At 34.4% G+C, this 26595-nt stretch overlaps 1 protein-coding gene across 1 annotated transcript in view; it reads right to left on the bottom strand.

The window, feature by feature from the left end:
* Positions 1-486: 486 nt before the first annotated feature.
* Positions 487-26595, bottom strand: part of LOC133180422 (uncharacterized) — a 175800-nt gene continuing 149691 nt past the window's right edge. The window contains exons 20-24 of the mRNA XM_061314952.1: positions 16405-16737; positions 11896-11945; positions 11255-11488; positions 9480-9701; positions 487-543 (exon numbers count right to left, since the gene is read on the bottom strand). Coding sequence (XP_061170936.1) covers positions 487-543; positions 9480-9701; positions 11255-11488; positions 11896-11945; positions 16405-16737 — 896 coding nt within the window. The remainder of the gene's footprint in view (positions 544-9479; positions 9702-11254; positions 11489-11895; positions 11946-16404; positions 16738-26595) is intronic.

Below are 26595 nucleotides of genomic sequence, written 5' to 3'. Positions count from 1 at the left end.
GCACAACATTTATTAAACATAAATTATAAAGAAAATACAAGGGACTAAAATATTACGCCGGACTGAACAACATGCCGGAATGCACTACATCTGGATTCAACAAGTTTTACTGTAATATGATGTCATTAATTAATTATTTTCCACACCATCAGACTTTGGCATGTCAAACAATCAGGGTTTGGTGTAGACCGTTGGACTTTGGATCCCATCACACTTTGGAGTCGTACATAATTATATAAAGATGAGCTATTGATTCAAATAACCTACCATCACAGAACATCTTTTTTTCACTTCCTCCATGAAAGCCTTTTCTAAATCCTCAGCTGCTTTCTCAATCATTTCAGCTTCACCCCATAAAACAAGATTTTTGACTTCCTCCTGGTCTCTTTTGTCAGTAGTACCTATATTAAAATGACAACATTAGGTCAGAAGCTTTAACATTAAAATGCTGCCATTTAAAAAAAAAATATTTCTTACGATTTCTATTTAAAATATGTACTGAGTCCTACCTGTATTCATTGTTCCTTTAAGCTTTTCAAATGTCTATAAAGTAAATAAAAAAAAACATTAATATATTTAAACTCAGTTTTCCTTTTAAAAATATTGTTTTTAATAAAAATTACCAATACCAAGAAAACACTGCAAGATATTTTTCAATCTACAGGATTGGGCCTCTTCTGTAATCATTGAAGGGAGATCTTAGTTTGAGTCTTGTATAAGTAATAATACAACACTCCTCTTAAATGTAGGATTGTTTCAATTCTAATTTCAATTCCTTTTGTTTGTAATTTGTTAGACAAATACAAGTGACTCTCAATGGCTCGAACTCCAATCTCTCTAAGGTCTCGATATCTTGAAGTGAACCTCCAGTCCCGTTTTTTCCTTCTCTATATAACTAAGCAAATTTACTCCTGATCTCTCGAACTCCCGATTTCTCGAAGTTCTCTATCTCTCGAACAAAGGCCTGGGTCCCATTACACACATTTCATTGTTTTTGGTCATTTATTAAATTTGAAAATTTTATCGCTGTATTTAAAACTTAGGAAAATTATTGTTGGAACGTAGGCTTGTTGAAAATGTTATATTTATAATCTGTTGATAATGATAATCTGTCGTTAAATGATATTAGAAACAAGTTATAATTAACTCGAGCTGCATATTCATCGTCTCCATGTAGGCCGCCATTGACGATGTTATTTATAGTTCACACATTCCTTTGCCACGTGCTTGCGTAATCATAGTACACATGTACCTAATCAGACACTCGGTTGGAAAAAAACATAGGTAATCAAAGATTACGAAGCTCACCTCGACGAATGTTATTTACATGTAAGGCAAATTTCACATCATATTTTTTTTCTAGTTAGGGTACATCCCAAGATCAATATCCATGCAAGTTTGATTTAATTATAGACCTGCTCAAAAAACTTTTGACCTGTTTAGTAATTAAGAAAATTTTGGTCAGTTCCAACATCCAAAGCAAGTCTGGAAGTTTTCATCCTTAGATGCACCATCTATGCAAGTTTAATCATAACAGGCCATAATATTATATAGCTACTCCAAAAAATTACCCTGGTCACTCATCTGGAAAATGTACATCAGATTCAGAATCCAAGGCAAGTCTGGAAGTGTCCATCCCTAGATACATCATCCATGCTAATTTGGTTAAAATATGGCTAAAATTCACTCATCCGGAAAATCTAGGTCAGATCCGAAGCAAGTGTGGTAGTGTCCATCCCTAGATGCATCATCCATGCAAGTTTGGTCCAGGTAGGGCTTATAGTTACTTGGGAATGGACCTGCTCCTAAAACTTTAACCTGGTCACTCATCTGGAAAATCTAGATCAGATCCAGCATCCGAAGCCAGTGTGGTAGTGTCCATCCCTAGATGCATCATCCATGCAGGTTTGGTCCAGGTAGGGCTTATAGTTACTTGGGAATGGACCTGCTCCTAAAACTTTAACCTGGTCACTCATCTGGAAAATCTAGGTCAGATCCAGCATCCGAAGCAAGTGTGGTAGTGTCCATCCCTAGATGCATCATCCATGCAAGTTTGGTCCAGGTAGGGCTTATAGTTACTTGGGAATGAACCTGCTCCTAAAACTTTAAACTGGTCACTCATCCGGAAAATCTAGGTCAGATCCAGCATCTGAAGCAAGTGTGGTAGTGTCCATCCCTAGATGCATCATCCATGCAAGTTTGATCCAGGTAGGGCTTATAGTTACTTAGGAATGGACCTGCTCCTAAAACTTTAACCTGGTCACTCATCTGGAAAATCTAGGTCAGATCCAGTATCCGAAGCAAGTTTGGTAGTGTCCATCCCTAGATGCATCATCCATGCAAGTTTGGTCCATGTAGGGCTTATAGTTACTTGGGAATGGGACTTGCTCCTAAAACTTTAACCTGGGACGCCGACGCTAACGCCGACACCGACGCCGAGGGTATAGCATAAGCTCATCTCGACTTCGTCGAGGTGAGCTAAAAATTTTACAATTTTATAATGAAATACAATAAATCAACATTTATTTGGGGTTTTAAATAACACAGTGAAAATTCATTTCAACATAAACACCTCACTATATCCTGATACCAATGTATACTACATTAATACTACATGTATATGTCTCAAACGAAGCAATGTTGTGAACACATGCGCTTGTCACTTGATCTCAACACCCCTCCAGGCAAATAAATTGTCTACCAACTCCTAACTCCTAAGCAATGTTTTTACAGTTAGAGCACTGATTATTTACTGCCCTTATAAATGGCTTTGATTGTTTTCTTTGTTAAAATTCAGGGGTCGACTTTCAGACTTCATACATTATCTTTCATATGAACTTGTGTTGATTACAACACATTAAACAGTTAAACGCTTGTTAAATGTAATTACTTTAATTATCTTATATTTATCGGTCTCTTGTTAAATTAATTAAGAGCTTGTTTAAAAAGGAAATATGAAGTCTGTTAAAACTTAAGTGTTATAATTACTCGAGCTCTGTAGAAAATAAGATATCTGCGAAGATTACCTAAAGACATGATTTATACCGTGTCGATCTGTTCAAACTAAAATTCAACAGTCTTTTGTGCTTTGTTGAAATATAATTATTTCTGCAAGAATAAAGACAACGTGTAATGTCACGACTGCCCATAGCCAAATATAAAATACAAGAGGCCCAAGGGCCTTAATGGTCACCTGAGTACAATACAACAATTTAGAGAATCACTGATAAATGAAGCTTTGTTGCCCAAAAGCAAGAAATATAGTATGATTAGCATCAACAAAATAATTGGTCTAGTATCTATCTGTCCCCCATTTATCACTATTACCATGCAGACTAATTAACAAAATGTCTATTTTTGAACCCCATATTATAACTTCTCACATTGGCCTCTCTTGGCCTTTGATTGATTGATTGATTGATTGTATATTGTTTTATGTCCCATTCGAGAATTTTTCACTCATATAGAGACGTCACCATATACCGGTGAAGGGCTTCAAATTTTGACCTTTACTCGGCACTCAGGGCCATTGAGCAGTGAGGGATCTTTATCGTGCCAACGCCTACCGTGACACGGGGCCTCGGTTTTTAAGGTCTCATCCGAAAGACCTGCAACTTTCACTTCAAAGTGCCGAGCCCATGGCGAAGGAACAGTTGCTACCTATTTTTTATCGACTTAGGTCTGTCGCGGCCGAGATTCGAACTCACGACCTCCCGATCATGGAGGGAGCGCTCTACCGACTGAGCTACCGTGAACGGTCTTGGCCTTTGAAGAACATTTAAAAAGATAAGTTATTTTTGTCTCAATTTTATTCATTTATTATTTCCAAGTCTACATGTACCTGATCATTAAAACTGTGAAGTAATTTTTATATTATACAATAAATATTCTTGCATAATTCTCGTATTCTATTAACCTTTCAAATACATTGTTTACAGTGATTAATTATCAAAGGTGAACAGCAAAGGGGAATAACTTTGCTCAGCAGAATACAAGTTAATAGAGCACTGGCCAGGACCAGAACACTTGACTAAATGGTCCAGGTCTTCAAATTTCTGGTAAAAATACCTTTGCATATTAAAACTTCTACTCTGTTTGTCCAGAAGCATAGAAGATTTTCAAAGAAATGCATTTTCACTATATCATTAAATAAATAAAGCACCATCCTTACACCAGAACATCTGACCCAGGGGCCATGAACTCATAATTCTGGAAGAAGCACCCTTGCTTATCATAACTACTGTAGACCACTAAATTTTCGCGACACCTTATTTTCACGAGATAGTCATTGACTCTTTATAAGCGAGACATAATTATTGCAAATTGTTGTTATTCTTCTATATAATTTTAAGGAATACTATTAAATGTGAGAATGAAATTTTCGCGAGCTCATTGTCTCGCATAATTATGCTAAAATAAAGTTCTCGCGAAAAAAAAAGTGATTTACAGTATACACTTGTTTCTTTGCTTTATAACCAGTAGTAGAAAAAAATATTTTGAAAGAAATTATGCATTTTCAATATATAATCAATAGAGTCCCCCCCCCCCTTTCACCTAACCCATGACCCAGGGGCCATGAATTTAACAATTTGGAAGAGGCATTCTTCCTAATCATTACCATGCACTTCCTTTATTTGAATAATACCCAGGAGAAGAGAAGAAGATTTTGAAAGAATTTATGCATTTTCCCTACATAATCAATAGAGCCCTGCCCTAACACCAGAACCTTTGACCCAGGGGCCATGAAATTCATAATTTTGGAAGAGGCAACCATGCTCATCATAACTCATCGTCACTATGTACTTAGTTAGTTTATTTAATATCCAGGAGCAGAGAAGATTTTCAAAGAATTAATTTTTTTTTTACTAGTATATAGTCAATAGAGCCCCGCCCTAACACCAGAACCCCAGACCCTAGGGCCATGAAATTCACAATTTTGGAAGAGGCACTCTTGCTCATCATAACTATGTACTTAGTTACTTTATTTAATACCCAGGAGCAGAGAAGAAGATTTTCAAAGAATTAATGCATTTTCACTATATAATCAATATAGCCCCGCCCTAACACCAGAACCCCTGACCCTGGGGCCATGAATTTCATAATTTTGGAAGAGGCACTCTTGCTCATCATAACTATGTACTTAGTTACTTTATTTAATACCCAGAAGCAGAGAAGAAGATTTTCAAAGAATTAATGCATTTTCACTATATAATCAATAGAGCCCCACCCTATCACCAGAAACCCTGACCCGGGGCCATGAAATTAAAATTTTGGAAGAGACACTCTTGTTCTTCATAACTATGTACTTAGTTACTTTATTAAATATACCCAGGAGCAGAATAGAAGATTTTCAAAGAAATAATGCACATTTTGTGTTTTGTTAAAATTAATACAATTACACTGCGATTTTTAAAGACATTGCCATTAGCTTTAAAATGATTTATAATGCATAATTTAATTATTTCTATGAATAATACCACCATGCTTAAAATCAGGAGTACTGTAAGCTCAAAAAACAAAGTCCACGTATGAAAAGTTACCGTGCTTAAATTTTCAATACATTATTTCCACAAAGATTTTAAGTTAAAATTACCGCGATGTAAAAAATACAACATTACTGCTTGGTCAGTTTTTTGACAGTGCATAATACAACCGAACTGCGTTATTTCCCCCCAAATTTTCAAGCCAAAAAAGGGGGTGCGTATCTTACTCCAATGCGTATTATATTCAGCCAAATACCGTATATTCTACACAATTCCAGTTTGGCAAACATTGCACAAGAAATCCTATCTGAAGAATTGAATACCGATTACGAGCAATCTTGTGAAGAACCGGTCAAGCCCAGAGATAACCAAATTGACAATTGCTATTCAAGTTTCACGTTATCATGAAATGAGAACAAATAAATATTGAAACTTAAAATAATCATTTTATTTATTCAAAATATGATCATTGTTGTTTAAATCAAGCCAATTACCAGTAAAATATGAATAACAAGAGGCCCATGGGCCACATTGCTCACCTGAGCACATTGGCAAGGCAAAAGCACAAATCAGTTCAGTATTGAAAAGATTACGAGGGGGGGGGGGATATTTGAATTTTAAACTACCTGATGATCCTTCCATGTCAATATATAATTTGTTTTAACAAATGGCCTTGTTGTACTTGAGAAGATTTTTTAAAAAAATTCCCATATATTCCTTTGTAAAAATTTGATCCCCCATTATGGCTCCTCCCTATCCCAGGGGTCATCATTTGAACAAACTTGAATCTATACTACCTGAGGATGCTTCCATATCAATATGACTAAACATAGCTTTTCTGTTCGTGAGAAGAAATTTCTTTCTATATGTTCCTATGTAAATCTTTCGATCCCCTTACTGGGCCCCATCCTACCCTCGGGGGCCATCATTTGAACAAAATAGAATTTACACTACCTGAGGATGCTTCCATATCAAAATGACTAAACATGATTTTCAGTTCTTGAGAAGAAGATATTTTCCTATACGTTCCTATGTAAAATTTTCAATCCCCCATTATGGCCCATCCCTGTCCCCTGGGGTCATCATTTGAACAAACTTGAATCTACACTACCTGAGGATGCTTCCATATCAAAATGACTAATCATGGCTTTGCAGTTCTTCATCAGAAGATATCTTCCGATATATTTCTATTTCAGACTTTTATCCTCCATTGTGGCCCCACCCTATCCCCGGGGGTCATGGTTTGAACAAACTTGAATCTACACTACCTGAGGATGCTTCCATATAAATATGACTCATCATGGCTTTGCTTTTCTTGAGAAGAAGATTTTTAAAGGTTTTTCCAATATATTTCTATGTAAAACTTTGATCCTCCACTGTGGCCCCGCCCTACTTCCGGGGGTCATGATTTGAACAAACTTGAATCTACACTACCTGAGGATGATTCCACATGAGTTTCATCTTCCCTGGCTTTGTGGTTTTTCAGAAGAAGATTTTTAAAAGATGCTATTAATTTTTCACTAATTCTTTATTATCTCCCCTTGAAAGAGGGCGTGGCCCTTCATTTGAACAAACTTGAATCCCCTTCACCTAAGGATACTTTGTGGCATGTTTGGTTGAAATTGGCTCAGTGGTTCTTGAGAAGAAGTCGAAAATGTGAAAAGTTTACAGACAGACGGACGGACGGACAGACGGACTACAGACAAAATGTGATCAGAAAATCTCACTTGAGCCTTTGGCTCAGGTGAGCTAAAAAGCATGGTAAGAGGGTGAAAATTAGATGATAAATAGATGATAATTAGAATCTAGATGCTTCAGTATAAATATAACTAATCATGGCTTTACTGTTCTTGAGAAAAAGAATTTTAAAGATTTTCTCCATGTATTCCTATGAAAAACTTTGATTGCCCATTGTGACCCCATCCTACCCTCCGGCCTACCCTCCAGGGTCATGATTTGATCAAAACCTGAGGATGCTTCCATATCAATAGGATTAATCATGACATTGCTTTTTCTTAAAAAAAACCCAAAAAATTTAAAAGATTTTTCATATGTATTAATTCCTATGTAAAATTTTGATCAAACATAGTGGCCCCACCCTACCCTGGGGATCATGATTTAGACACTAGAATGATTCCGTATAAATATGACAAATCATGACTTTGCTGTTCTTGAAAAAAAGAATTTAAAAGATTTTTAGCTCTACTGGTCAGAGACCAGAAGAGCTTATGCAATAGTAAGGTGTCCGTCATCCGTCCGTCTGTCTAGCTGTCCATCTCTCTGTAAACAATTTTTCAAAACACTACTCCTCCTACAGTTTTGGTCTGATTTCAATACAACTTTATTACACTAAGATACATAATTTGGTGCATTGGTTTTTGAGTTCGATGAGCTGTGTTCCATGGTTACAAAAAATAGAAATATCTGAGAAATTCCTTTAAAACGCTTCTCCTCCTACAGTTTTGGTCTAATTTCAATATAACTTGGCACACAAGTAAGCTATACTAAGATACATAATTCAGTGCATAGGTTTTGATTTCCATGAACGGAGTTGCCATGGTTATTAAAAATAGAAATTTCTGTGAAATTCCTTTAAAACACTACTCCTCCCACAGTTTTAGTCCGATTTCAATATAACTTGGCAGACAAGTAGACTACACTAAGATAAATAATTCAAAACATCGGTTTTTGATTTCCATGAACAGTGTTGCCATGGTTACTAAAAATAGAAATTTCTGTGAAATTCTTTTAAAATCTACTCCTCCCACAGTTTTGGTCTGATTTCAATGATTTGGCATACAAGTAGACTACATTAAGATACATAATTTAGTGCATCAGTTTTTGATTTTGATGAATGGTGTTGTCTTGGTTACTAAAAATAGATATTTCTGTAAAATTCCTTTAAAACGTTACTCCAACTACAGTTTTGGTCAGATTTCAAAATAACTTGGCACGCAAGTAGACTACACTAAGATACATAATTCAATGCATCGGTTTTTGATTTCCATGAACAGTGTTGCCATGTTTACAAAAAATAGAAATTTCTGTGAAATTCCTTTAAAATACTACTCCTCCTACAGTTTTGTTTGATTTCAATATAACTTGGCACACAAGCAGACTAATTAAGAAACGTAATTCTATTTATTGTTGCAAAGTTTCAAATCCAAGTGTTACTTTTTCTTTGTTATATGTACAGACCAGTAGAGCTACAGTCTCATCTGAGATTTATGGTTCCTATTTATACCCATGTATAACTTTAACTACCCATAGTGGCCATACCATACCCCCCAAGGGGGCAAAAGTTGAACAAATTTGAATCTACATTACCTATGAGTGCTTCCATTTAAATATGACTGTCCATGGCTCTGCTGTTCTTGAGAAGTAGATATTTAAAGTTTTTTCCTATTTATACACATGTAAAACTTTCACTGCTCATAGTGGCCCCACCCTAATCCTTTTGATCATGATTTGGACAAATTGGAATCTACTCTACATGTGGATATGAATTATCCTGATGGTGACTTGCTGTTATTGAGAAGAATTTTAATGATTACCCCTATGTATTCCTAAGTAAAACTTTGATTCCCTATTGTGGCCCCACCCTACCTCTGGAGGTCATGATTTGAACAAACTTGAATCTACACTTTGTTGCTTTTATCTTTTCTGGCCTAGTGGTTCTTTAGAAGATGATTTTTTTGAAAGATTACATTAAATTTTCACTGATTCTGATTTATCTCCTCTCAAAATAGGATGTTTAACTTGAATCCACTTCACCTAAGGATACCTTGTGAAAAGTTAACACCCACTACGACAATGACAGATAATGGACAAATTTCGATCAAAACAAAAAACTCACTTGAGCCTTTGGCTCAGGTGAGCTAAAAAATACTGACCTTAAATTATTACCAAATATCATTAAGATGAAAAATATAAATTCAAAAATATAGTGTGCTATGACTGCCAGTAATGTCAGAAAAATTTCAACATTTAATCTACCTTAAATGTTTCTTGATCTTTGTAATATATTATGAAGGTAATTTTCTTCAAACTGCTATGCGAGTTTTCATCCATAAATGTGTGTATTGCATCGCTGACATGTTTCACCACTTCCTCTGAGGGAATTCCAATCCGTCCAGTTCCAATGGCAGGAAATGCAATTGACGAGTATCCTAGCTCGCTGGCTTTGCCTAGACAATTCGTGACAAATTGTCTAAGAACCTGAGAATTAATACATGTTTTTTTTTCAGGGTGCACGGATAATAAAGCAAAATATAATACTAAACAAGTGGCCCATGGGCCACATCACTCACCTGAACATATTGGCTAGGAAAAAGAACAAATCACTTCAGTATTGAAAAGTTTAAAAGGGGGGGGAGGGGCTTGAATTTTAAACTACCTGAGGATGCTTCCATATCAATATAACAAAGAGCTTTGCAGTTCTTGAGCAGAAGTTTTTTAAAGATTTTTTTCCTATATATTCCCTTGTTCAAAATTTGATCCCCCATTGTGGCCCCTCCCTACCCCCCCCCCCTCCGGGGGGTCATCATTTGAACAAACTTGAATCTACTCTACCTGAGGATGCTTCCAATATGACTAAACATGGCTTTTCTGTTCTTGAAAAGATTTTTTCCTATATATTCCAATGTAAAACTTTAATCCCCTATTGTGGCCCCACCCTAACCCTGTGGGGTCATGATTCGAACAAAGTTGAACCTACACTATCTGAGAATGATTCCACATCAATATGACTTAACAAGGCTTTGCTGTTCTTGAGAAGAAGATTTTTAAAGATTTTTTCCTATATATTCCTATGTAAAACTTTGATTCCCCACTGTGACCCCACCCTACCCCCGGGGGTCATCATTTGAACAAACTTGAATCTACACTACCTGAGGATGCTTCCATATCAATATGACCAATCATGGCTTTGCTTTTCTTGAGAAGAAGATTTTTGAAGATTTTTTCCTATATATTCCTATGTAAAACTTTGATTGTCCATTGTGGCCCCACCCTACCCCGATTTATGATTTATGATTTTAACAAACTTGAATCTTCATTACCTGAGGATTACCTGAGGATGATTCCACATGAGATTCATTTTTCCTGGCCCAGTGGTTCTTGAGAAGAAGATTTTTAAAAGATGCTATTAATTTTTCACTAATTTGTAATTATCTCCCCTTGGAAGAGGGCATGACCCTTCATATGAACAAATTTGAATCCCCTTTACTCAAGGATACCTTGAGGCAAGTTTGGTTGAAATTGGCAAAGTGGTTCTTGAGAAGAAGTCTAAAATGTGAAAAGTTTACAGACAGATGGACAGACAGCTACACAGACAGACGGACAGACTTGCGCTGGACAAAATGTGATCAGAAAAGCTCACTTTAGCCTTTGGCTCAGGTGAGCTAAAAAAAGAAAAAAAATTAAGAGTTCATGTTCAGAAGACTACATTTTTCTTGCAGAGAAACTTATGACTGCAATGGTTTATGCAGTTTTTTTTTAAACTTAATTTATAATTTTTCTTGAAGAAATACTACATTTATGCTAGTCTTTACCTAGAGATAAATATCTGGGACATGTATACATCTTCTTTCATCCTTGAAGTTGTGCACTATGACTCTCAATTTACAGTATATATATCAATGGAGACAAATTAACCCTTGCAAGATAGCAATGCAAATTTTCTTTTTCTTTTAGAGAAATTAATGGATCTACCTATTAAGAACATTTTGCAAAACATAATTAATAGTAATAATCTTCCATTTAATTTTTACCTTTAAGCATTCTTTTTCTTCCTTGGGATCTGTTGTCCATGACTTCAAGGCTCCATGGAAGACTTTCTTACACTTAAGATGGTATGAATCTGTAACCAATATCTCACCATAATTTGCTGTTTTGCCTTTTAAATTTAACTGTATGTTTCCTCTTGCTTCTTTCATAATAGAGCTTGACACTGCTCCCAGTGATAAATTAAAGTCTTTGGAGGTTGTATTGACAATCACATCAGCCTGATATCAAAGGAAAACATAAGAAATATGATTTTTGCTACACATTCACTTCACAATTACTGTAGATCACCAATTTTGATGACATATATTTGTGAGATAGCTATTTGGCATTTATGTCAGAATTTCTTCATTGTTGTATATATACCCACTAATCATTCAAAATACAGATATCATATGTGAGATTGAAATTAATCTTAGGTTGCAGGAGTAAATGAATTCTTAAATCTGTGCTATCATGTTTCATTTAGTTCATAATTTTGGAATACAGTCAAACTTTTTGCTTTTGCTTAGAATTAGATATTCTTGCTTTAGCTAAAAATTCTTGCTTTTGATTTAACATTCAAATCTGATTAAATTAAGATATAATTTTTCACCTATAATTGGTCACTGTGTGTTACTGTACTTACATCTGCCTTTGCAATTTCCCCTTTAACAACATTCAACTCCACCAATTTATCTGAAAAATAATAAAAAGCCCATGAGCAATAACACACGTACCCTTCAGTCAAACTGGCTCACCTACTTTTTCTCTCAGCAGATTTCTACAAGATTTTTTTTATTTTTCAATCTAATTAAAAAACATTGAACCCATATTTTGGCCCAGCCCTATATCTCCAAGAAGTCATGATAAGGTGAAACCAAACAAAACTTGAATCTACATAATTGTGGGTATCTTAATATCAATATGACTGACATGGCCTTGCTGTTGTTGAACTAACTTTTAAAGCTTTTTTAATGTTATTTCAGCATAGATGCATTAATATGCAAATTTGATCCCCAGTTAAATAGCATAACCCTATAAATTCTGAGGGACCACAATTTGAAATAAAAAAAACTTGAACCCATACAACTTGGGAATGTTTGCATATTAAATTTAATTTATTTGAGTGTGAGGCCCTGTTCCTTTTCATTTCCTACAATAGACAACTGAATTGTATCCCAATTGAAACTTGATATGAACAATCAAAAATCTGTACAACTTAAGGATCATGCTTGCATAATAATATGACTAACAATGCATGGCCCTGTTGTTCTCAAGAAGATTGATTTAAAAGATTTTTCCCCATATTCCCATGTAAAACTCTGATTCACTATTGTTGCCCCCCCCCCTTTCAATCCTTCTGGCAAATATTTGAAACTTTAAACAGCAGTACCTCAGGATGCCTGCATATTAATATGAATATTATGGCCTTGCTGTTCTTGAAAAGAAAATTAATTAATTTTCCTACATAGTCACATGTAAAAATCCTACAGTAAAACTGGTTTAGTACGAACACCAATATACAGTAAATTCCTTATTTTACGTATACTAAGTACTTAATATCGCGAAAGGGCTCTTAGATGCCAAATCGCGAGAACAGTAATTCGCAAAACGGTTTACAATGAGATTTAACATTAATTTCAACACCATAAAAATAAAAGCGAGTAATTTTATTTTGCGAGTGGTGCTCCTTGTGTAATTACGCATATATTTAGGAATCTACAGTGAATTTACAGAAAAGCAGCAGTTTTTTGGAATCCCCAGCAATATTCTTAACAATTCCTTGTAAATTTTGACAGATATAACAAACTTGGATATAGCAAAATTACAGATATAGCAAACTGATTTTGTGTTCCCTAGAGGTTAAAAATAACGAAATTAATTTCTTTTATCACGAATTTTCAAAGATCTCAATTTTTAAAATATTGAACTGACACTATTTTTGTAAGTTTTTTAAATGTGAAATTCAATTTATCTGAAAATTTTTGAATTAATACTTCCCAAAATAAACTTGGTAGACATTCTTAAGGGGGAAAAAATCATACTGCGAGTTCACTATATATGTTTTAACAAATTTGTTATGGGGATACAACAAATTACGGATATAGCGAAGTAGTTTCGCAGGTACCCAATATTTCGCTTTAACCGAGTTTTACTGTAATGCCTTTTTGAGACCCCACTTTATTCCAGTCTGGGCCATGGTTTGCAGGAAGTTTTCCAACAGAGATCCATTTTTTTCTGTATAAAAAGACAATTTTTTAATGAATCCACCCAAATTTCATCTTTTCCTGATTATATCTTTTGGGTTCTGCTAATGAAAAGAAAAGGGCCTTCATTTGAGCAATTCTGAAGCCCATACAGAATAACCCAAGGATACTCTGTGCTATGTTTGGTTGAAATAGTCCAATGAAAATGGTGAAGATAATGAACAAAGATCAATCTCAAAAATCCTTAAAACAATACAAATCTATGAAGAAGGGCATAAACACGGACCCCTGGAAATTCCAGAGGTGGGATCAGGTGCCTAGGAGTAAGCAAGTGAATACCGAGAAAAAAATTTTAAAATATCGAGAGCTTTAAACAGATGTCTACACAGATAGATGTCGTACAAAAGGTAATCAGAAAAGTTTACAGCTTGAATTTTTCTAGATAGAATGTTTTATTGTTAAAATGAAGAATATCCAATGGACCTGATTTAACAATATGATGCGTTTCATGTAATGGCAATGTAGCAAAGAAAACATGGGAGATGACACTAACTCAGTGCATTTACAGTAACTATGAAAAACCCAGAGAGTTCAGAATGTCAACACGGTGTATAAATTTGAAATGAGTAAAAAACATAAGAAAAAGAGTTGAATTCTTCCATTATATTGATTAAATTTTTTGGTGAAAGGTATCCAGTCTCAAAAAGGTTTGTTATTATTAATTGGATAGGATAGTTATTTCCAATGTAACTTCGTTTGTTTCCTCCAAAAATTGTTTTGAAGCAATTCTGCATTTTTCTGCTACATTGCGGGTATATAGGAGGCATGCTAACTGTGGTAGGTCCTGTCCAGAGACACAGTCAGACTATTCTAACTAGAATTTTTCTACTAAGTATAAATTCAGTATTCATTATATTAGAAAAATTAACACTACAAAAAAAGTACAGTATAAATAAAGAGCAAGGTTCACTTAGGGCCTTGGGGGGGGGGGGGGGGGGGGAGGCTGTGAATTTCTTTGAAAAAAAAATAAAAACTGGTTAGTTTTAGCTGATAATGTATGAGCTCTTACTGACTGTAATTGTCTATTAAATCGAAATTGACAATTTTTTTGCTAGTTGATACATTATGATGGCATGAATCGCATCATTTTTCCTACATCCTAAAAAGGAAGACTGTACTTAACGCTGGTTTTTGGGTCTTTTTCAGTCACTTCTGTTGCTTTCATATCTTAACCTTATTTCACTTTTGTACATTTATTTAGGAATCCTGTCAATTTGGAACCAAATTTAAATGTTTAAATGTTTTTTGACTGCAAAAATAAATTAATTCTATGTTTTATTGTGCTTACTGCTTCCAAATATAGAGAATTTAGTTACATGTATCTCTGCCCTTGACTGAATATTATGTATGCATGAGAGGTGGAGCTAACATTGCAAGAATGGGTCTAATATTAGACTAGATAAATAATAATGAAAATTATTTAAATAATAACACTCTTTCTCATCTCCCTCTCTATTCTACACTATTTACTAAGGTTTCAAAATGAAATAATCAATAGGAACACTTCCATGTGAGTAAAGATTTTAAATCAATGTCAGACAATTTATAGTGTTTGAACACAATGTCCTAGTAAGTACAGCATGCTACCTTAAAAGTCACGTGACAGACTTTAGGATTCACAAGAGTTACCCGAGGTTAGAAATCACTTGGTAAATTATTATATGTATTCAACAAGAGGCCCATGGGCCACAATGCTCACCTGAGTAACTTTGGCCTTGCTGTTCTTCACCAGATTTCCCCCCTTGTAATACCTATTGTTGCCCGCCCGGGGGTCATGATTTTTAAAATTTAGAATCTACACTACCCCAGGATGCTTCCACATAAGTTTTAGCTTTTCCGGCCCAGTGGTTCTTGAGGAGAAGATTTTTAAAGATTTTTCTTATATACTTCAATGTAAAAATTTAATTCCCTATTGTGGCCACTCCCTACCCCTGGAGGTCATGATTTGAACAATTTAGAATCTACACTACCCCCACAACTCTTCCACATAAGTTTCATCTTTTCTGGTCCAGTGGTTCTTGAGGAGAAGATTTTTAAATGACCCCACCCTATTTTTGTCTTTTCTTGATTATCTACCTTTGTAAGGAGGCTTGGCCCTTCATTTTAACATTTATCCAAGGAAGCTATGTACCAACTTTGGTTAAAATTGGCCCAGTGGTTCTTGTGAAGAAGTTGAAAATTTGAAAAGTTTACAGATGGATGGACGGACAACAGACAATGGGTGATCATAAAAGCTCACTTGAGCTTTCAGATCAGGTGAGCTCTCAAATCACAACTCTTGGTTACAACACGGAGAGCAGATGTAAAAAGAAGCAGGTTTTTTTTTAATATTTTAAACTATGAGGCATGTTCATTTATCAATCTTCTTTTGACACATCATTATTAGAGCAGTCCTGCAATTAAAAGAAAAATGCTTCTTTTAAAATTCATTTTATCGCAAATTTTCCATGTGCTTAAGTGCAGTCATCCTTTCTTTAAATTGTCTAACTCTTTAATCTATTTATCAATGTTTCATATGAAGCCCTGATCCAAAATATGTAATTATATAATGATAGAACTATTACTAAAGAAGATAAAACATGTTTTATTTTATTTTTTATCAAAGGTTGTGTTCATATTTTATTTCTCTGCTGAAAGAACTCAAATACACTCTTTCTGCAAAATTCAGGAAAATCGGAATTTCGGTCTTCTTTCTGATGCATGGACTCTAAGAGGATACTTTGTGTAATGTGAAATGGAAGCACTATATAACGCCAGTCTCTACTTGAAACTGATGTTTGAAATGGGACATAAGATGTCAGTCATTGAAATGTTACATGGACAGGACCATTTTATGCATAAAGTGAACCTGGCTCTTTGAACTTAGAAATGATGCATTTTCTTCTTACTTCCTTGTGTGGTCCTATTCACTGATTCATTCAAAGCAAAGATCATTTTGTTGCACCTCCTTGGATCCTTGTCAGAGAATATAACCTGAAATGTATTTTCTTGGGATAGTCTTCCAAGTGAAAACAAAACACATTTGACAAACTTTCTAACAGGCCAATTTCCAATATTCTTCATAGGGATATGCAATGATCTCTTCTTTGTCTGCATCATTTTAGTAAAAATGGCCTGAAAGATCTCATGTGCTTTGTGCTGCTCCTTGCCTTCATCACAATGCTCTGGAATCTGCACATCAACTCTTATGTGACTTCCCTCAAACTGGGCATGATTGAAACCTAGAATAAAATAGGTATTTCAACATAACTTTACTTACTTTTGTAAGTATATATGTATAAAGCCTGAAGGGTTTTACAATTATAGTAGATTTGATCACGTATCAAGTTCATGTCATATCCCAATGAAACTCTTAAAATGACATTTTATTACTTGTATTTTTATTTTATCTGAATGTGTTACCAAGAAAAATATGCACTATTTAGACTTTGTTATGGAAAGGCAACCCACATAACAAACATGTATGACGTCATTCGACATCACAGTCTAGACCTTCCAAATGTCTAGTGCAGTTTGCTTTCCATATGCACAAAAGTTGGATCATGTGGCCATGCAATTTCATGTCATTGAAAATTGAATGTCAATTTAATTTGTATTGTCATATAAGGAAAAAAATTGGCATATGTAAATTTATATAATGCATTGACTAGTGAGAAAGTTACGTAATTTTCAACAGATATGCAGTCACCAAGGGTCCATATGATATTTAATATATTGCCATCAAAAACTGAGCAATTTTGATTTTTCAGGAATTAAATAATTCACAAGTCTGAAAAAAGGCCCAAAGTGATCCTTGCTCTTTCAATCATTTGTAGAATATGCTTATGAGCGAAAACTAAAACTCGAAGAAAGAGGGCCTACAAGGTGAGGACAATTCCCCACTTAGGGACAATGTATTTCTTAATTTCAAAGTTTACAGAAAATTTAAGTTATATTTTTCTAAAATATTGTTTTCAGTAATTACACCTTCATCACATTTGATTTAATTATTTTATTGAATATTTTTTGATTGATAATTTGTTATTAAGTTGACAGTAAAGCATATTTAGTAGAAAATGGGTTTATTAGAGCCATAAAAAATGATTTTTGAATATGAATGGGTCAAGTTTCCATTCTACATTAACGTTTAATTGATGGAAAAGTTAATGTAAAATCTATTTCATGTTTCAAAAAAAAAAAAGGAGTCTGAACCCATTCAATATGAAAATAAAACATTTCTGAAAATTTTTTACGCTTCAACAAACTCTTTTATTTAAATCACACTGACACATAGCAAGACGAGCAGACTTTGTAGCATATAGTAAACATCAGTGAAAAATAAATTATTTGTCAATAATTTATTCAACAAAATATAGGAAGCAAATGTGTAAAAGATTATATTGACAATATAGTATTTGAAAAATATAAGTTTTCATGAACTTTTTGAATTGAAAAATGTCCTCTAACAGAGTGGGGGATTGTCCGCACCTTCCATCCCTTAATTCTTTGCAGACAGTCAGAGCATTCTGGTAAAAACATCTGTAAGAACATTTATTATTATTATTAGGTCTTCCGTTTTCAACGGAAGACCTATAGTGATTCTACTGTTTCTTATTAGGGTCTTCCGTCTTCAGCGGAAGACCCTTCTATTATTCTTCGGTTTCTTTTTTACCTTTATTATTAGGGTCTTCCGTCTTCTGCGGAAGACCCTTCTATTATTCTATTGTTGATTTTTCACTTTTCTTTTTATTATTAGGGTCTTCCGTCTTCAGCGGAAGACCCTTCTATTATTCTTCGGTTTCTTTTTTACCTTTATTAGGGTCTTCCGTCTTCAGCGGAAGACCCTTCTATTATTCTATTGTTTCTTTTTCACTTTTATTAGGGTCTTCCGTCTTCTGCGGAAGACCCTTCTATTATTCTATTGTTGATTTTTCACTTTTCTTATTATTATTAAGGTCTTCCGTCTTCACGGAAGACCTTATAGTGATTCTACTGTTTCTTATTAGGGTCTTCCGAGCTTCCTTCGGAAGACCCTACTGTTATTCTACTGTTTCTTATTATTATTTTATTTTTTTTTCCCGCCGATTTTCAGCAGGCGATTTCTCGGAGACCTTTTGTCCGATTGCTATGAAACTTTCAGGGTAGATACAATGTATTATTGCCTAAAAACGGTTTTTTCAAATTTTTGATATATACCCCCGTTTATGAGTTATTGCCCTTTAATCGATATTTGGAGGGTCTCTTGTCCAGTAGAATTCTCAATAACGACACATGATACTTGCATGAAAACTGGAGAACTTGTAACTAATACATTGCAGATACGCAGAACATTAAAATTGTAGGCTAATTTTTTTAAGTTCGGAAGCTATGTGACGGCAAGTTTTAAGAATTATTTTTCCATGAAATTTTGCTGCTTTTTGTTTAATAACTTTTAAACTGATAAAAATTTGGTAAGACATATAGAATAAAAGTTGTGTGTAATTACGAGAGCTTTCAGATAACATCAAGAAAAAGGGGCTGGCCCCTATATTCAGGGGACAGCAGGTCATAAAAGTATTTTTTGGATAGCTAAAAATATTAAAATATTATGAAAAAGTTTGAATGACATAATTTCTAACATACTAAATCTTGTCATGTGGTATAAAGAGAAACAAGCTCCGTGCTATATCTTATTCTATTTTATATAATAATTATTCGAGAATCGTACAGGAACAAGTTGTCTACAAACCAGCCACGCCTTTTAGGGCAACGTAACACATGCTTGTACGGTTTTAGATAGTTGTTGGTTTTAAATAAATTGTTTTGATTCGATTTCTCTGTTTTCTGTTATTTAAATCGTTTATAAATGCAAGTTATTTACACAAGTAAAGGTAAATCAACATTTACAAATGCATCCGTATAGAAAGAGTCTTAATCGGGGCCTCTCGTTTGTAACCTGGATGTAAACAATCACGAGCGGCATTGTGGGAAGAAGACACTAAAGACCCGATATACGAAAAACGTGATTTGATCTGATGCTTTGTTGGCAAATATTTAAAAAAAAGTGTAGTTTAGTATAGCATAATGCTTCATAATCAATAATTTTTAAAAATAAATCATGTCTAACACTCAATCTGATTATTTTATTTTTTGAAAAATCATCAGGTCGAATATCAGGTCTTTAGTATATCAAGTCTTTAGTACGTCCCCGGAAGTAGCCATGCAAGTCGGAATTGCAGACAGAAAATGAGAAGAAAATATGTGAAGTTGACAGTTGTACATTTTCTTAACGTACGAGCCGTATGTAGACATGCAGGTTTAATCCACATCTTCGAAGCACATAAAATCCTTGGTTGCGTACAGGGAGCATTAGTTTTAAAGGGATATATATATTCTTGCGCAAATTGTTTACGAGGAAATTCTGACGATCACATTAACAGCGATGAACAGTCTTGTGTCGGAGTTTTCTGTGATAAATGTAACGAGTGATGAAAGATTTCTCGGTGACATTTTAATATATGATTGGCGTGCACCATGGAAATGAAGGTTAGAATTTTTCTTATCTAAAATTTAACAGCTGCTTACAGCACTGATGCTTACATGTATATGCCAGCAAATGTATAAATGTACGCACAAACACTGATGTATGTTATCTATTTTATGGTTCAGTCTCTGTCTGTTAGCCCTGACATGACATTGTCAAATCCCCATTGCTTTACCTTATATTTAAGTGCACGAGAGCATGTAATTTCACCAAGACTTATTTTTTTTTATTGAAACAAAAAAATGCAAAAATTCAACAATACACTATCTAACATACTACATGTATAAACATGATAATTATTGTTATATATTCTTCAACAAGTATGAATAGCTGTTATAACTAGGGCCTTAATTAATATTATAATTTGTTATACCTTTAAAAATTTGTTCTTATATAAATCTATACCAGTGTACACTCAAAATGTCTAACATTTCCAAGGTTTTATGAGCAATCATAAAAAAATCTATGTTGAACCGCAAAGTGAGATATTGAACCTGTCGATGAGATCGTTGGACTGCAGGCTTACATATTACAGTATGCGCAGGATTAGTTAAATCTCATTTGCATTTGTTGGTGTTCGAAAGTTACGGAATTGACAGAGTATTACCTCAGTGCTGGTAAAGGAAATTTACATCACGGAAGCCACTACAAAATACATGTATGTCAAACAAAAAAATAAAGTAAAAGATATAACAAAACATTTATTGACCGTGTTCTCGGGGTAAAATGCAATTTGCTGACTCCTTGAACCAAACTGTTTCCCTTCGGCCTAATGGCCTCAGGCAAACAGTTTGGTTCTTGGGTCCGACAAAACACATGTTGCCTTCGAACCCAGCTAGTAAATGTGTATTATTATTGGAAAATCTCAAAAATGTCACTCAGTTAAATTGCAAAAGAAATTTGGAAATATATTTATACATAAAAGTTTGAATTATTTCTGTGATAAGACTGCAGGATTGATTTGTGTTTTGTTTATTGCCCCTTCAAATTTTTTTATTCATATTATTATGCCACCACTTGCTGGTGGAGGCCTGCAAATATAGACCTGTACTTGACACTTATGGCCTTTGGGAAGTGAGGGATCTTTTTCATGCCAGCACCTTCTGTGACACAGAACCTCGGTTCATACGGTTCCATCTGAGGAACCTATCTCCACATCCAGCTGTGGGATTCGAACATGCGACGTAAGGATCAGCTTCTTACTGACTCTTTGATTGATTGTATGTTGTTTTACATCTTACTTGAGAATTTTTCTTTCGTATAGAGACATTACCACATACTAGTGAAGGGCTTCAAACATAGACCTTAATACTTGGCACTAAGGCCCATTGAGCAGTGAGGGTTCTTTATTGTCACAACATCTACTGTGAGGTTTTTAAGGTCTCATCTGAAAAACCTTTGACTTTTACTTCTAATGCTTGGCGTTTGGTGAAGGAACCTTCATTACCTGTATGTTTATGTCTTAGGTTTGACACAGCAAATGAGAATCAAGCCCAGGCCTCCTGATTACAAAATGAATACCCTACAACTAGGCTACCATTACAGATAATGAACTAGATTAATTACCATGTAAAACATTGTTTAGTAAAAAATTAGTTCTTGAAATTAGAATATAGAATTTTTTATGATTTGGGTATGTAAACTTAGAGTGGTATTTGGGTTATACAGTAAAACACGCTTACTGCGAACAGACTTAAATAAGGAATTGAAGCGTATAGTGAAGTGATTTTCATTCCCTGTGGTTTTAAAACATACTGAAAACTAAACTGAAAAATGAATACATTTATAATGAATCAAAATTATTTGTCCCTGGAACTTATAAGCATGTTTTACTGTAATGACAAAATAATGGGGATTTGTTTTCACAGTGGCTGTATATTGTGAATAATTTAATAAGTCGATAGCAACTTTTCAGTTTTAAACTAATCTTGTTCAAGCAGATGCTTGTCTGTCTCCGTAAACTCCAATGAGCAGGAGTTTATGGAGACAGTCGAGCATCTGCTTGAATGAGACTAGCATTACACATGCTTTCTACATGATCTTAGTGGTAATTTTTTAAAAAAAAAAAATATGTATACTGGTATATTATTTAAAAAGTACATATTATACAAAAAATACCGACTAACCGGTTAGGAAAATCATAACCCGTCATGCCATACTAAACCGGTTACTATATTTCTGACTGATTAGATGGTTACCCAGTTGACCATTGCCATCCCTAATAAATTTTTTACATGTAAAAGTTATGTGCATTTCCTTTGTGAAATCATGAAAAAAAAACTCCTAATTAATCCCTATATATATTATATTTTGTAATTACATCCTCAAAATTGACTGCATGTAAACATCTATTTAATAGAGTACTTTTTACAAATAATACATGGAAAATGTGACAGTATCTTTGAACTCTGTTTGATGGTTTCATTAGGGGTGTCAATGAATATTCGAGTACTCGACTATCATTCAATCATATTGACTATCGACTAAAATTTGTTAAGTCGGTTGTTCGTTTAAAATTTGCTACTCTTAAATTCAATGTAAAACAAGAGGCCCATGGGCCACATCGCTCACCTGAGCACATTGGCTAGGAAAAAAAAGCAAAAATCAGTACAGTATTTAAAAGTTTACAAGGAGGGGGGTGTTGAATTTTAAACTACTTGATGATGCTTTCATATCAATATAACAAATGGCTTTGTTGTTCTTGAGCAGCAGATTTTTTCCCCATATATTCATTTGTAAAAATTTGATCCCCCATTGTGGCCCCACCCTACCCCCGGGGGCCCTCATTTGAACAAATTTCATTCTACACTACCCAAAGATGCCTCCATATCAATTTGACTAATCATGGCTTTTCTGTTCTTGAGAAAAAGATTTATATATTTCTCTGTAAACTTTGATCACCTATTGTGGACCCAACCTATCCCCAGGGTAATGATTTGAACAAACTTGAATCTTCACTATCTCAGGATGCTTCCATATAAATATGACCAATCATGGCTTTACTGTTCCTATATATTTCTATGTAAAACTTGGATCCCCCATTGTGGCCCCACCCTACCCCTGGGGGTCATGATTTGAACAAACTTGAGTCTACACTACCTGAGGATGCTTCCATATAAATATGACCAATCTTGGCTTCACTGTTCTTAAGAAGATTTTTAAAGATATTTTCCTATATATTTCTATGTAAAACTTTGATCCCCCATTGTGGCCCCACCCTACCCCCGGGGGTCATGATTTGAACAAACTTGAATCTACACTACCTGAGGATGCTTCCATAAAAATATGAACAATCATGGCTTTGCTGTTCTTAAGAAGAAGATTTTAAAAGATATTTTCCTATATATTTCTATGTAAAACTTTAACCCCCCATTGTGGCCCCACCTTACCCCCGGGGGTCATGATTTGAACAAACTTGAATCTACACTAGCTGAGGATGTTTCCACATAAGTTTCATCTTTCCTGGCCCAGTGGTTCTTGAGAAGAAGATTTTTAAATGATGCCATTATTTTTTCACTAATTCCTAATTATCTCCCCTTGAAAGAGGGCGTGGCCCTTCATTTGAACAAACTTGAATCCCCTTTACCCAAGGATGCTTTGTGGCAAGTTTGGTTGAATTTGGCCCAGTGGTTCTTGAGAAGAAGATGAAAATGTGAAAAGTTTACAACAACAATGACAATGACAACAACGACGACAGACAACGGACAAATTTTGATCAGAAAAGCTCACTTGAGCCTATGGCTCAGGTGAGCTAAAAAAATTGGATCTGCTCAGTTCATTTATTAACGTATCAGTGTTCAAACTCAGGGAAAGGCTTAACCAGTCTTTGTTAACTGTTCAAAGGAATTTTGTTGTTCGACAAACATGCATTGGCATACTTTAAAAGATGTCGGATCCAAATTGTAAAGTTTCAACCTGCAATTTCGTAAGATCTCAGATCTCATATAATGGAACTACCAATTAATGAAGAATAATAAAACTTTATCAATACATTTAAACTGGGGAATGGTTATGAGCATAATTCAAAGGTGTTTCTTTCTGATATTAATATCAATCATTTTTAAATTGTATTGATTGAATGCAAAAAATCTCATAATTAAAATTTTGTTTTTATAAGAGTTACACTTTAATTGTTTAACAATCACGGGTCACTGATAAGACACATTCAAATGGCTTCAGGTGAGAAATCAATAACGGGTACATGTACTAGCAGCAGGAAAAGAAAGGGTAAATATGAGCATTTGATGTTCTGTATATTGATAAAATGTGCAGTCAGTGATTTTTTTAGAACCGACTTGGGGCCGAAATTCGGCCCCAGTCCCAATTGAAAATATGCCTATATTTTCCCAAAATGTAATGAAAGTTTTCCCAAAAGAAAAACTTACAAAATATGTGATCAAATTTAGTTTGTTTATTGCATGTTTTTCAAGCAGGTTTTGTTGTTCAGGTGGCAGGGGATAGTTTCGTACTAAAGACCCGGTCAAATTTCTTAAAGAATTGAGATATCCCCTGTTTGATGTGATATCTTATGTAGAAAAATGATAAGAATAATTATGGGACACATTTGCAGTGTAGCAAAGTGCATGCTGAAATAAATGATGTGCAACATGTAGGTGTCACTATGACGCTTATATACAGAGTTGTAAATGCGAACCTTAGACACATGGTCAGTTGCAGAGGAAATTCACTGAAAAGCAGTAGGCCTTAGAAGAAGGTGTGTATCTCAGAGGGAAGGTGAATGGCCCCATATCAATTGGTGAATTTTCATTAGGGCATGCATTGATTTACAGACTACTGGGTGTTTTATCCTGCTCGCTCGGGCCTGGGGGTGGGTTGTATGGGTACGACTGAGGCCCAAATCTTGGAAAAACAAGCCAAAATTTGGGGAGACCCCAGGTGTATTTTTGGTACATGTGCACTCTACTAGGCAAATTACATGTAATTTGTTGACATAATTTGTGAGCCATGGGCATATGAAGTGTAATTTTTAAAATTAGCCCCTGGAAAACTGTCCCCATGTACATGTTTTTATGGATGGCATGTAAATGTGTACCCCCTCGGCACATGTTTGGCATTTAAAAAAACTATCTGAAAACACCAATTTTCAGAAATATGTAATTTAGTCTAATTCTTCTCTAAATAAGTTTATTGATGTATGCCATTTTCAAAACTCACCATATTTCCTTTATTTGACTCTTATTCATTTAGGTAGAGAGACCTAAACACAAGGGGGGTAAACCTTTCCCAGTACACATTTTCAAAGAGTTTGAAGCATCAGCATAACAAATCTTAACAGAGTAAGGCAATTTTTGTCTGAGAAAAATTTATTTGTTTGAAAATAATAATTTGGACACTGTCACATATATTTTATCAAATTTTGATGCAATCACTTAGTATTAATTGAAATTAAAGGGGCTCAGTTATTGCGATATCACTGAAATTACAAATTATAAACTTACTCTTTTTTACATGTATTTTCACTAAATATCATTATTTTGAGAAAAGAATGAGTCAGTATGCAAATATATCAATTCACAGAACCACATTTATTCAAAGAATTGCTGTGCTTTAATTTTTTTTCAAATTAGACCCATCTTACTATTGATAATTACATAAAAAAAAAATACCCCCCTCCCCTTCATTTGTCTTCTATAATGTGATAGAACTTAAACTTTTCATTATTTTCATATAGATTATATATTTTTCTTTAAATTATAACAAAACAGATGGTCTTTTTGCATATCTAATGAACAAAATATCAGAAATATGTACATTTTCATGTAATTATTGGATTCTACTAAACACCTGAAATTTACTCACAAATGCCAAGTAAGGACAGGATGATCACTTTAATTATTCAGGGGAATCAAATGCATGTATTTAATCACTCAGATACATTGAAATTGAATGGAAATATACTCAGAAAAAGGACAGTCAGTAAAATCAGATTTCCACAGTATATTTTCTATAGAATCAGGTAATGGTTGGAGGGGTAGGGTAGATAACTGCAATTTTCAGGACACTTCTTCTTGAACCTTTGATGCAAGAGGGGTTTTTGTATATTACAATAAATATCCTGAAAAATAGATTAGGTTTTCTTTTTGCAAACAAGCTATAGATGTATAAATTCAAGCAATTAAGAGGTAAAATGGGATTTCTCAAAACATCAAAAATAGGAGAGTATGTGTTTCATGTGAGTACATTTCATGAAGGCATGCAATTCTTATTGAATTTTTTATATGTAGCTGCATTTGAAATTGATCAAAGTTACCATTAAACACTGTTTTGATAAGAAATAGATTCTTTTGGATTGTAGGAGTTGGTCATTTTTGAAGTAACACAAAGAATACGGGGTTAAGGTGGTTGACCGACAATTGGTGGGGTCACTTATTTGCCTCTAACTTTTTTATTTTTCATTGAAATAAGACATATTTAGTATATTTTTACCCGGAATTGATTGCACTTTCTAAATATGGAAAGTTATTTTTATTAAAAAGCAAACTTTGAAAGTTAAAGGTGGCAGGGGATAGTTTCGTACTAAAGACCCGGTCAAATTTCTTAAAGAATTGAGATATCC

Source organism: Saccostrea echinata, unplaced genomic scaffold, assembly GCF_033153115.1.
Source record: "Saccostrea echinata isolate AGI-Se365-2 ecotype Australia unplaced genomic scaffold, CSIRO_AGI_Sech_v1 ptg000006l, whole genome shotgun sequence".
NCBI classification, from domain to species: Eukaryota; Metazoa; Mollusca; class Bivalvia; order Ostreida; family Ostreidae; genus Saccostrea; species Saccostrea echinata.
The sequence above is the reverse complement of the archived record's forward strand: the minus strand, read 5'-3'. Positions and strand labels throughout refer to the sequence as shown.